The sequence below is a fragment of the Galeopterus variegatus genome, unplaced genomic scaffold (genome assembly GCF_000696425.1).
Source record: "Galeopterus variegatus unplaced genomic scaffold, G_variegatus-3.0.2 Scaffold595, whole genome shotgun sequence".
NCBI lineage: Eukaryota > Metazoa > Chordata > Mammalia > Dermoptera > Cynocephalidae > Galeopterus > Galeopterus variegatus.
The window spans coordinates 522,385-534,783 of NW_007726706.1; the positions used below are offsets into that span (position 1 = coordinate 522,385).

At 46.0% G+C, this 12,399-nt stretch overlaps 1 protein-coding gene across 1 annotated transcript in view; it reads left to right on the top strand.

The window, feature by feature from the left end:
- The window catches only part of HS3ST3B1 (heparan sulfate (glucosamine) 3-O-sulfotransferase 3B1), a 40,952-nt gene extending 28,843 nt beyond the window's left edge, over positions 1-12,109 (top strand). Inside the window, exon 2 of the mRNA XM_008570343.1 lies at positions 11,379-12,109. Within this exon, the coding sequence (XP_008568565.1) occupies positions 11,379-11,997 (619 nt within the window). The 3' untranslated portion in view covers positions 11,998-12,109. The remainder of the gene's footprint in view (positions 1-11,378) is intronic.
- The last annotated feature ends 290 nt before the right edge of the window (positions 12,110-12,399 follow it).

The following is a 12,399-nucleotide window of genomic DNA, read 5'->3' on the forward strand; positions in this document are numbered from 1 at the left end:
CCCCCCACCCCCAGCCCCTTCCAGGAACAGGAACTTGTGGCCTTTGTGAAGCAGCGCCTATATCGGAGGATTCTGCCCAAATGAAAGGGATCTCGAGCTGACCCAGAGCAGTGAGATGCTCTTTTGCGCCCCCACCCCCTTATGGCATTCAAAGGCTTTTCATTTTCTGAGCAGTATTGAAATTCTAGGACAATGGAGGCCAGATCCTGGTGGTGGGGGTTGGGGGCTGGAAGTGGAGAAAGGAGAGGGTTGGAAGAGGAGGAGGGTTAGGGCTTCATGCTTTGTTATTTTTCTTCTTTCCTACCCATTACCTTGGAAAAGAAAGAAAGAAAGAAAAAAGGCCCAGTAAACTTTTTGATGAATAATTACATCACTTCCGGGAGCCCCTGAAATTGAGATCTGTATTGTATTTACAATTTCATTTTAAATTATTTTAAGCCCTCCCAAAGGAGTTCTTTGATATGCAAACATCTCCCCCCAAATGGAGATAATTATTTATGGAGATGTGGCCCTTTGAAGGGGGAGCTCTGAACTGGTGAGCTTTGAAGCTTCCTAGGAAAGGAGGAAGGTTCCAGATAAAGAGTGGCTGGGCTGATACGCATCTTCCTCCCACCCTCCTTGCCAACCTGAACTCCCTGGGAAGAAAGCTGCTTTAAGGAAAACACCTCCCTGTGTTACGAATCTCGAGTCACAACTGTCTTGTGCCATTGTCCCCGTGACTGTGCTAAGTTTTCTAGGAAATATGCCTCCTCTCATCCCTGGCTGGGTGTCTTATCTTTCTGTAGGAGAAGAAAGAGCAGAGGAGAGATTAACTTTGTCTTTTTTAACCCTGAAGTCCCCTGTGATTTGCAATGTCATGAGGTGGAAAGACACCAGGGAGTTTTGGGGGGTGAATACTCAGGGTTGGAAGATCGGCCTTCAGAGATGATAATAGTTTCATCCACGTTTGCAACTATAGAAAATCCTGTGATAAGGACTGTAATGATTTTGGGAACTATTCTTTTTCATCTTTCTGGATTTTCTTTCAAAATGTTTTAACACTTTGGCCCAGGGTACCAAATGGCCCGCCCCTAAAGCTGCCGGCAGCGTCTTTCACCTTTAGGACTTGTCTGGCAGCTTTGAAGTTTGAAGTGTCTCCTTCCCTCCCCCACCAGCTGACCTAAAAGTCTGCAGCCACCCCCTGCACTCTTTTAAGGTGGCCACTGAGCGGGACCTCCTTGTGATGGGGATTAAGGCAAATACTGAGCCTATGATAAGGCCCCCAACTGCCATTGATTGCCTGGGTCTGGAGCCCGGTGTTTGTGCAGCACCTTCCCTTGGGAATGGACAGACAGGGTGGGTGCTAAGGCTTCAGCGCCGAGGAGGAGAGGCTGAGTGAGGGGCTTGGGCAGTCCCAATTCAGTCTTAGGTTCCGATATGCTATCTATGACAGATCTGTTTTACCTGAGTAGGAGGAAGGGTTTTTCATCTTTTATCAGTGATTGTGGGATGAAGTGTGGGTGGCCCCTGGGGATTTCAAGACCAGCAAAGCTGGGCCTGCCTCTTACCTCTAAGTTGGTGGGGAAGATGGGTGTTTAGAGATGCAGGGGATGAGGATACCTATGGTGTTGGCCCAGGTTAAGGGTGTGAGACCCTATTCTTGCCCAGAGAGGAAAACCATAGTTCACAGAAAAGAAACCAAGGAAAGATGGGATCTGTCCAAGAAAACCAGAGCCACAGTTGTTAAAGTGGTAAAAGCAGATTTTATTCAAGACTACTGCAACAGGGGGAAAGAGACCTCAGTATAGAACTGGGCTCAATTCTTTCTTCTTTTTTTTTTTTTTTTAAAATGCAGTTTTTGGACAGGGGTTGAACCCTGGACCTTGGTGTTATCAGCACCATGTTCTCACCAATTGAGCTAACTAGCCAGCTGGACCAGGCTCAATTCCTAATACTACATGCATGGACAAGTGGGAATTTATAAGGGGGGATGGGGCATATCAGTGGATGGAAAATTACTAAGAGGAAACATCGGGGGTAAGGGGGATTCTGGCCAAACTAACCTAACCAGATTCTTGCTGAAGATGGGCTGAGGTGATCGGACATCACCTGGGGAATGAGGAACCTGATCAGATATGGAGGGTGATCAGCTGCGGAGGATGGGGGATTCTGGCAAAACCAACTCAGCAGGATTCCTGCAAAAATTGGACGGTAGAGACAAACACAGAATTACAGCAGTTTAGGCCTAGTTGAAAAGTTCAGGGGAGCCTGGGTACAGTTTGATCAGGGAAAGAATCTTTGTCAGATCTCAGTGTTTTTTCATTTTTTAAAATCAACTTTATTTTTAGAGTAGTTTTAGATTCACAGCAACATTGAGAGGAAGGTCCAGAGATTTCTCACATACCTCCTGCCTCCATTCACACACAGCCTCCCGCATGATCAACGTCTTCCACCACAGTGGTACGTTAGCTACAATGGATTAACCTACATTGACACACCCACAGTCCTTAGTTTACATAAGGCTTCGCTGTTGGTGTTGTACATTCTATGGGTCTGGACAATGTGTAATGACATGTGTCCACCATTATAGCATCATACGGAGTAGTGTTGCTGCCCTACAAATCCTCTGTGCTCTGCCTGTTCCTCCATTCCTCCCCACTGAGATCCCAGTGTCTTGATTTTAGCTGCTAATGTTTGTGGGTTTATCAGGCATGCAAAATACAGCACTCTATCTGTTTTAAGCCCTTTAGGTGGGCACCTTCATTTTCTAGACAGCTTTGTAACTGTGCAGATGCTAGGAATGAGTTTTAGGGGGCTTTTTTGGAGGTAGGAGGGAAGAAACACAGCCTTCCTAGAAATCTTGATTCTCCTGTGTGTAAAGATTTCTCTGTTGCATTTTTATTTTATGAATTCTCAGAGGCTGGACGTGGGCTTCATGGAAAAACTAAAGCTGATGAGGTATCACAGTTTCCTGGCTTGTGCCCTCGAGATTATTGTCAGGACCGTTTATCAGAATGGGCAGAGCCTCTGTTGAGCTAATTTTATAGACAAGGAAGTTGAGGCCCAGAAAGTCAAGAATGTGGCTGGGGTACCTGCCAATTAGGAGCAAAGACCTTCACAAAAATAACTTTTTTTTTTTTCTTAAGCAACAGTAAGCATATCTGTTCCATCAAAATTTCTAAGTCCTTGTTGGCCACTTTCTCATTTCAATCAATATTTTTTCCCAAAACAGTATCAAAACAAGGACTTGGGCAGATTTTGGTTCTTTTTAAGGGGACTTGTGAAACCTTCATTGGAAGGGCAGCACAAGGGAATTTTTGCAGATGGTAGAACTGTTCTGTGTCTTGATTGTAGTGGTGGTTACATAATTCCATGCTTTTGTCAAAATTCTTAGAACTGTACACCAAGAGTGATTTTTTACTACATGTAAGTTAAAAACTAAATTTAAAAAAAGAAGGAAAAAACTCTTTGTTGGAGTTCAGAAAATGCAGGCTATTTCTGCAATTAAGGAAAGAGGTCAGTCTCCCAATGGAAGAGGGAAGAGGGGTGGCTGAATGCTCCCCTAATTTTCCTCAATAGGATTGGAAGACAGGCCTTGCCCAGCTCAATGTGGATTGAGCTTGTTCTCTCTGAAGTTCATAAATTTCCATCCATCACATGTGTTGTGTAAATGTCCAGGCATCTGTTTGACTGTAGTGAGTTGGGCTATGCCCATTTCAATAATCTTCCTTTCTATTGTTGTATAATTTATCAGTTCAAACAGTGAGTTCAATTGCTGGACTAAGAGTAGGGTTTCACTGAAGAAAGGAAGAACCAGAAAAAGAAAATTAGGGCAACATTTGGTACTGGGAAACATCAGAATTATAGGGCTTTTTAGAACTTCTCTGGTTCATTCTAATTTCTTTCTCCTTTAGGCTTGAGGGTTTGTTTTTAATAGTCTACTTCTAGGAGCAGCACTTAAGAGGCCCCCACAAGATGTGGGATGTTTGTGGTAAAGTCTGTGCTTCTCCAACGCCCTGGGATAGCTAGTCGCCAGTGGGAAATCGGCTCAGCAGATAGTCAGCTTACCTTCCCAGCTGAGGGACAGGCACAGCCAGAGCTTGCCTCTGACCTGAGGCTGGAGATTCTAAATCCTCCAACACGATTCTGACCATCCGCCTATCCACCTGCCTCAAGATTAGAAAAGAGGGAAATGCCTGGTGGTCATTTCTGATATTATCTTAGTTTCGTGGGGCTTTTTTTTTTTTTTTTTTTTTTTTGAGAAACAAAAACTTAGTTTCATTTTAAAACAAGAACTTTGACAAAAGCATAAATGAGATAATCTAATACTAGTGTTAATTGTTTTTCTTTCTTCTGCTTAGGATGATATTATCTAACTTTTGATGATGAAAGAGTTAAATGCATCTGTTAGCTTTTCTTTATCACACAAGTAGAGATGGACTTATCTTTTTTCTGTTTCCTTTAGTTTGCCTCATTTTGTTTTACTGGTAGTCTGATTTGTATTTGATGCCTGTCAGGTGTGTGTGTGTGTGCACATGTGTGCATGTGTGTGTTTGTTTAGTAGCAACAGATACCTTTGCATTAAGCCCAATTGTATCTTATTTATTCTCTTCTATGCAGTTTGTAGACCACTGGGGCCTAAGTCCTCATGTGCTTTGGGAAGAGGTCTACTGTCAGCTGAGACAATGTGACCCTTAGTTCTCTAGCCTTCACTCTAGGCCTTTGACTGAAATAGTAAGTCTTGGATTAACCAACTTTTAGTTCTGTTCACAATGCTGTTCTCATGTTTTTTCTCCACCATGGTGGCTGCTATGGGTCAAATATGTCCCCCCCAAAAGTTCATGTGTTGGAAACTTGATCCTCACTGTAGCAGTGTTAAGACAGTGGTTAAATCTGATTATGATATTCAAAGGGTGGGGCCTTGGAGAGGTGATTGGATCATGTTGGCTTGATCCATTCATGGACTAATGGGTTGATGGTTTAACGAATTGTCATGGGCTGGTTCTGATGGCTTTATAAGGAGAACGAGTGAGAAGGTTAGCTGTCTAGCTCTTGTCATTCTTGCTATGTGATAACCCGTGTTGCCCTGGGACTCTGTAGGGAGTCCCCGCCAAGAGGAAGGCCCCCACCAGATGCACCTCCTGGACTGTGGACTTCCCAGCCTCTAAAACTGTTAAGAAATAAATTTCATTTCTTTATAAATTACCCACTTTCAGGTGTTCTAAGTGACAGAAAACAGACTAACACAGTGGCCTTGCATAGAAGACAGTGTCTCTACTTAGGTGCACACGAATATCGGCGGAATAAGTGACTAGAGTGAATGACAGGTTCCAGGCCCACAGGTACCACAGAATGATAGTTTCCTATCCTGGTTGCACACTAGAATCATCTAAAAGATTCCTGTGTTGGGGCCCTGCCCACCCAGGCCCTGACTCTGTGAGTCTGGGGTGGGACCCAGGCATGTCCTACTTGTTAAAAATACCCTAGGTAGTTCCAATGTTCAACTCGGTGAAACTGACAGCCCCAGAGGGGTCATGTGACTTTCTTGTTGGTATCTCAAACAAGCTGAAGCCTGAAATACCCCTGCAAACCCTCTTTGTTCTTAAGGATCCTGCTGTGTGGCCTAGCTCTTTGAGGTCACTGGTATTTCTGGAAATTCACTGGGCTTGTCCTCCCCAGATGTTAATGGTGACAAGCCTGCTTCACCCCTTAGGTTTAATTGAAGAAGTGGGGTCTCTTCTGCTTTCTGTCACCCTACATTTCCTGGCGGGTGCACCTGCCTAGTTAGTATCTCCCTGGCTTGTCCTAAGGGACACCACTTCTCACAGGTTGTGAGCACAGTGTCTTCCTTGGCCTTGGACTGGAGATACTGTCCAGCCCCTTCGGCTTCACAAGTATCTACATGTGCCAGGTTTCTGTGCTTTTCAAAGAGGAATCCCTTCCTGCCCATGTGGTAAAGAGGCAAGGAGGGGGCTGGGCCAGGGGCGCTGGAGGGCAGAAGCTGTTGCAATGATTGGTAATTTTTCAGGCCCCATAGTATGCAGTTTGCAACAGGAGTATGTGAAGCAAAGAGGTTTATTGTTTTGAAATCTGACTCATTTGAACAGTTATGATCAGCAGTGATCTGATTCGCACCTACTATTAAGATCCTAATCTATGAATGAGAGAGAAAAAACACAGGAATCTATTTACAGAGAGGACAGGTATACAGCTCTATGTGCTCTTAATCATATTAAGAAGAAACAAAGGCAGGTTAACAGGGAGACAGCTGTGGAGGTGTGACAGGAGAGCTGATTTCAGTCCCACCTCTGACCTGCAGACCGGGGACCCTGCTCCAAGCGAGTCACCCTCTTTCCTTCAGCCTCAGTTTCTTCATTGGTAAATTGAGGATTACAAATACTATCTTGAAGCCTTGTTGCAAGGATTAAATCAGATAATGGATGTGAAAGTTTCTTTGCAAGCTCCAAAGCACTATATAATTATTACTGTGACAGTTTGAGAAACTGGCTTTCATAATGAGCAGCTCAATTAACTCACATAAAGTGCTGACTCCAGAGGCCAGCCTGGGGCGGGATCGGCTGCTGGCCTGCTGGGATGGGCAGCCAGGGCCCATGGTGGTGGTGGGGGTCCCTCGGCCACATCCTCACCCTTCTTCTCTGAGCCACTGTTGAGCTCAGAGAGGTTTCTGAGCATGATGGCAAGAAAGCGTGACCAGAGAACGGGAGGAGGTAGAGGAAGGTGGGCCCAAAAAAGCAAATGGAAAGGTCTTTGCTCCAGGATCTGCAGGTGGGGTGGGGGTGGTGGGAGAAGAGCAGCTGAAGGGAGAAGAGGGAGCTGCCTGGAATGGCCTGGAAGGTTCTGCGCCAGGAGTCCTCCACATGCTTCTCAGGCCATGCTGTGTTCCCCACTTGGTGGAACAGAGATTCTTTGCTTGAGCAAACTTTACAGTCAGGCTCCTGACCTTCTCTTAGGCCCACCGGTGCACTTCCTTGTAAAATCCAGTTTTAGCAAAAGAACTCTGCTAAGTCAGTTTAGCAAGGACCCTCCCACCCTCGATATCTGATTGGGCTCCTCATCCACCACCATTCCCCAGGTGATGTCTGGTCACCCTGGCTTGTCTTCAACAAGAATTCTGTTGGGTCAGTTTATTTTATTTTTTATTTACTTTTATTTTGGTGGAATTGTGAAGCTTTTGCTATAAATGTTCTGATGGCTTATTCTAGTATGTCAGCTTAGTTTAACCAGAATCCCCCTTAGCCCTGATGTTTCCTCTTAATAATTTTTCATCCACTGACTCTCACCTGCTCCTTGGCCGTGAATTCCCCCTCGCCCAGGCTGTATTTGGAGTTGAGCCCAGTCTCTCTCTCCACCATTGCAAGACTCCGTTACTGTTCTCTCCACCTACCATGATGGTCTTGAATAAAGTCTTTCTTACTGTGATTTAACAACTGTCATTGAGTCACTTTTTCTTTAACAAGTGGATCCACAGGGGTGTGCTGGGGAAATGCCAGGTTCCGTTTCAGTTTAGTGCCTGCTGCAGATGTGCCCCTGGCATGTGTGGAGAGGGCTCAGGTGGCATTTGCAGAAATGATGGAGAACCCAGTTGTGCCACGCACCCAAGGGGTGGAGTAGCCCCAGAGCCCACAGGACAAGGGCTGAGAAATCTCTTTGTCACAGCAGTAGTTCCCCTGTTCCATTATTTTGACAGTAATCAAAATAAGTCCTGAGGCTCTTTGAGTGCTTTCTGACACATGTGGACAGACCCCAGACAGTCCTGGAGAGGGGTCCCCCAGGGCTGCTACCCCATATGGTTTGGGGGACCAGCAGGCTGTCAAGCATAGCAAAGCTGCTCAGAGTGGAGAATCTTTATTTATGGTTGATCTCCCATTTTCTTGTTACTAGGTCTATTCTGTGGTTTCTTATTCATAATGGCTGATTTATCCATTTTGTTTGGCTCTAGACAGGCCCTTTAGGATTGTTGGGGAAAGGCAGGCAGCGAGGTTGAGAGGTGGCTGTGGACCTGCCTCTCCTGGAACCCTGCCTCCCCATTGCACCTCTGTGGAGTAGAACTGAATGAGGGACAAGTCCTCTGTGTGCAAACCTTGCTTCTTTACATCCTTGCCAAGATTTTGTCAACAGATGATAATTAATAACATTTTCTTAGCACCTATTAGGTGCCAGGCTAGATACCAAGGTTAGCTTCACTGCCCGAGGAGGCAGACTCTATCTTTTTCCCAATGTACAGATGAGAAAACTGTGGCATGGACAGGTTAGTGACCTGCCCGGGATCACACACCTCAGTGAATGGTGATGCTGAGAGTCCGACGTGGTGGCCTGATTTCAAAGCCTGTGCTGGGTCAGACTGACTCTCTGTCAGACCCTAAACCCACCCGTCCACAATGGCCCCGAGAAACTCTGGGGATTGGATTTCCTCCCGTCCTGGTGATAACACTTTGATGCTGAATATTAACCTTTTGTAGACTGTCAAGTTGCAGATATTTTAACACAGGGAAAAAGTTTGGGCTTTGTCTGACTTGACCTGCTTTTTAGTGAAATGCAGAATAAGTTGAGAGCCGGGACTCTAATCCTCGACCACATTAGCCTGGTTACACGGCTACGTTAATCTAAGTGGCTAATGGGCAAAGTGGGTCAATCCAGCTTTAGCTTAAGCCAGGGATGGCTCCGGTGCTGCTGAGGCCGTCTTCTGTAAGGGAGAAGTGGTCTCCCTCTAACTCCCTGTTGGCAGTGTCGTGGAAGAGGAGCTGCTCTCCCCAGGGAATTGCCCTTGCTGGCTCATGTGATTGATAAACAGTTTATACATCTTTCTATAAATGTGTGCAATAGAGGAATTGTGGTCTCAGTAGATTAGGATGGCTTGAAGCTGGACGTTTAGAATGTCCTACTGAGAAGAAAATATTTTTTGGTCAAAAATAATGGGGAAGTGGACTTTTTTTTTTTTTCATTCCTGTGCCTAGGTAGGAATCCATCAGAAATCTCTGTCCCATAGCTAATGGATGATTGCAGATCTGTGACCAAAAGTTATTGTCCAGTTAGTTAAAACCTCTCCTTTTGATGTCTTTACACCAGTGTATACACGCACATGCTTAATTTTGGTCCTACCATGTGCTTTAAACTCTGTATTAAGCAATTTAATAATGATAATAATAGTAGTAGTAGCTAATATTTGTCAAGTATATACCATATGTCAGGCGTGTTCTGAGCATTGTATAATTATAAATTGTTTTAAACCACATTAAACTCTCATGAGTACATATTGTTATTCCCATTTTACAGGTGAGAAAAAGAAGCCCAGAAAAGTTACATAAGTTATTCAAGGTGACACCACCCATAAGTGGCAGAGCCAGGATTTGAATCCAGGTGGTCTGACTTCCAACCCCACGTTCCATAACTGTTAAGCTAAACTGCTTCAACTTTACAAACTTCATCTAATTTTCATGACAACTGAACAAAGTAGGCAGAATTATTCCCATCTCACAGATTAGGATACGAAGGCTCAGAGAGGTGGAGTAACTTGCTTCCTGGTCACACAGCTAATAGCGGCAGAGAGGGACTCAAACCCAGGCTCATTTACACTGAAGTCCATACTCCTAACCCTTAATATTTTCCTTCAGGACTTACCAACTAGCCAGACCACTTGTCCACTTCTTCTTTCACATATATGTATTGGACCCCTGCCCTGTTCTAGGCATCACGTTAAATGCTAGGAACAGAACAGAGGATGGCACCAGTACAGTCCCTGCCTTCGTGGAGCTTATTGAGACCCCTTCACAAATCTGCACATCTCTTGTCGTCGGGGGACATCTCACCCGACACTTTCTCTTCACTCTTCCGTTTCCCATCTCCTGAGGTGGAGAAAAACCTTAAACCAGAAGGTTTCTTGTGCTTGAGCACCTATTTTTAAATTCTATTTCTAACCAAAACGTGCCATCCTCTCTACCCCAGGGTTTCCCTGTTCCTACTCTCCAGTCCTCCCACCTCGCCCCCTGCTTGCCATGGTTGCTGCTGTTTCTGCTTTCTAGAGCACCTTCCTATGGATTTACTTGAAAATGTTCTACGGTGTGGATGAGTAGAAACCACAGACTCCTAAACTCCAGACGCAGGACTCTCCTCCAAATGTTTTATAGCAATAGTTGCGTAGTCTTGTAACAGAATTTATTTAATAACCAATAAAATTTGCAACCTTTTCTTTTATAATGTCAGCTATATGCATGCACCTTTTGACTTAATTTTTTGTAACCAAGGTCTTACATCATTGATTTGTGTAGTCGATGTGGTTGTGATTTGACACCACATACTCCTTTTTGGTCCAAATATCATAACCTGTATTTACAGTAGATTCTAACAGTGTTGTCTACATACTTTTGTTTAAATTAATGCTGTGATAGATATCTTACAAGGTTTTTTTTTTTTTTTTAATGGAATCTGAAGTATTTTGGGAAGCTTCTAGAGGTGTATCTTGGGAGTTTCCTCAGGGCATGTTGGTATCAGTTTATACTTACCTGATTTTACCTGATATTTTGACTGCTGCATGCTTTGTTGCTTTTTGGAGTGAAGACATTTGTCAGCGGTCACTGTGATAAAGCTGGTACAACCTGGCTGGATCAGGGGGACGTTTTCCTTTCTGTGCTCATGGCATATTTTCCCAGGCTTGGCGAGGGGTCCAGGCAGGCCAGCGTGAGGACTCGTGGGCAGCAAAATCTCTGGGAGCCTCTGGTGTTATTTTTTAGAAAAGGCACATATCCAGAGGCCAAAGGCTTTTGTGTTTTGACATACATTTGGGGCAGTCCGAAAGCTGAATTCCCTGAAAAATAAGGGCTAGGTGACACACAGCAGGATCTTAGAGACACGGGTGTCCTGTTCTTCCTACCCCGTGTGAAGGTGCCATCACATCTCAGGTGGTGTCTGGCCTCCAGCCCGCAGGTGGGATGTTATGCACCTTTCAGCTCCAAAATTCTGCTTGTAGTTTTACGTGTTTCTACCACCGTTCACAGTGATAATACAAAGGGGGCCAGGATGATCTGTGCTGACCTTGAGACGGGGGTCCCAGAGGCGTTGGTCACCTTCTGACCCGAGTTTGGTTTGTTTGCTCTTCTCTCATTCACCTAAAGAACCTGACCCGGGTTAATTTCTTGCAGCACTGTGGACTGATAGTAACAACCAATAAAAACTCGACATGGCACTTTCTCTGTGCCAGACGCTTTTCTCAGCTGTCGAAGTGTAGTGACTCCTTTAACCATCACAACAACCTGTGACACGGGCAGTGTCGTTGCTCCCCATTGCACAGGTGGCCAGGCGCCTTCTCCGCGGTCACACGTGCACGGCCCCGCCTGTCCCTGCAGATCCCTCCGGCTCTAACACGCCTTCTCGCTCTATCTCAGGGACCTGATGCCGAGGACCCTGGACGGGCAGATCACCATGGAGAAGACGCCCAGCTACTTCGTGACGCGGGAGGCGCCCGCGCGCATCTCGGCCATGTGCAAGGACACCAAGCTCATCGTGGTGGTGCGCGACCCAGTGACCAGGGCCATCTCGGACTACACGCAGACGCTGTCCAAGCGGCCCGACATCCCCAGCTTCGAGAGCCTGACGTTCCGCAACCGGAGCGCGGGCGTCATCGACACGTCGTGGAGCGCGCTGCAGATCGGCCTGTACGCGCGACACCTGGAGCACTGGCTGCGCCACTTCCCCCTGCGCCAGATGCTCTTCGTGAGCGGCGAGCGGCTCATCCGCGACCCGGCCGGCGAGCTGGGCCGCGTGCAGGACTTCCTGGGCCTCAAGCGCATCATCACGGACAAGCACTTCTACTTCAACAAGACCAAGGGCTTCCCCTGCCTCAAGAAGGCCGAGGGCAGCGGCAAACCGCACTGCCTGGGCAAGACCAAGGGCCGGACGCACCCCGACATCGACGGCGAGGTGCTGCGGCGGCTGCGGGACTTCTACCGGCCCTTCAACCGCAAGTTCTACCAGATGACCGGCCACGACTTCGGCTGGGACTGAACGGCCCCGGCCTGTGTCTCTGACCCCGTGGCTTATATATGGAGAGAGATTATATGTATGTAAAATGTACAGAAATCTATTTTATGATAATTTATTTTTAATTCATAAGCAATTAATTCACTAAGCTGCCTAGCCACACTCTTTAGAGAGTTAGCTTCATAATCTGTTAACATTCCAAAGTGTTTTTAACTCTTCACATTTCGTTCTATTCCTCACAATTGATGGTGCTCCCATTTTTTTCTCTCCCCTACCTATTATATTTAAAAAGAAGAAAAGCACAACTTGAGATTTTTGTTGTTACGGGTATTCAGCCTTCAGTCGCCATCTGAGTTTTCCAGTCGCTGCCTCCTTCTGTCTGGGGTCTCATATTCCAGCTTCCGTGTCTCTTCTGGCCTGTGTACC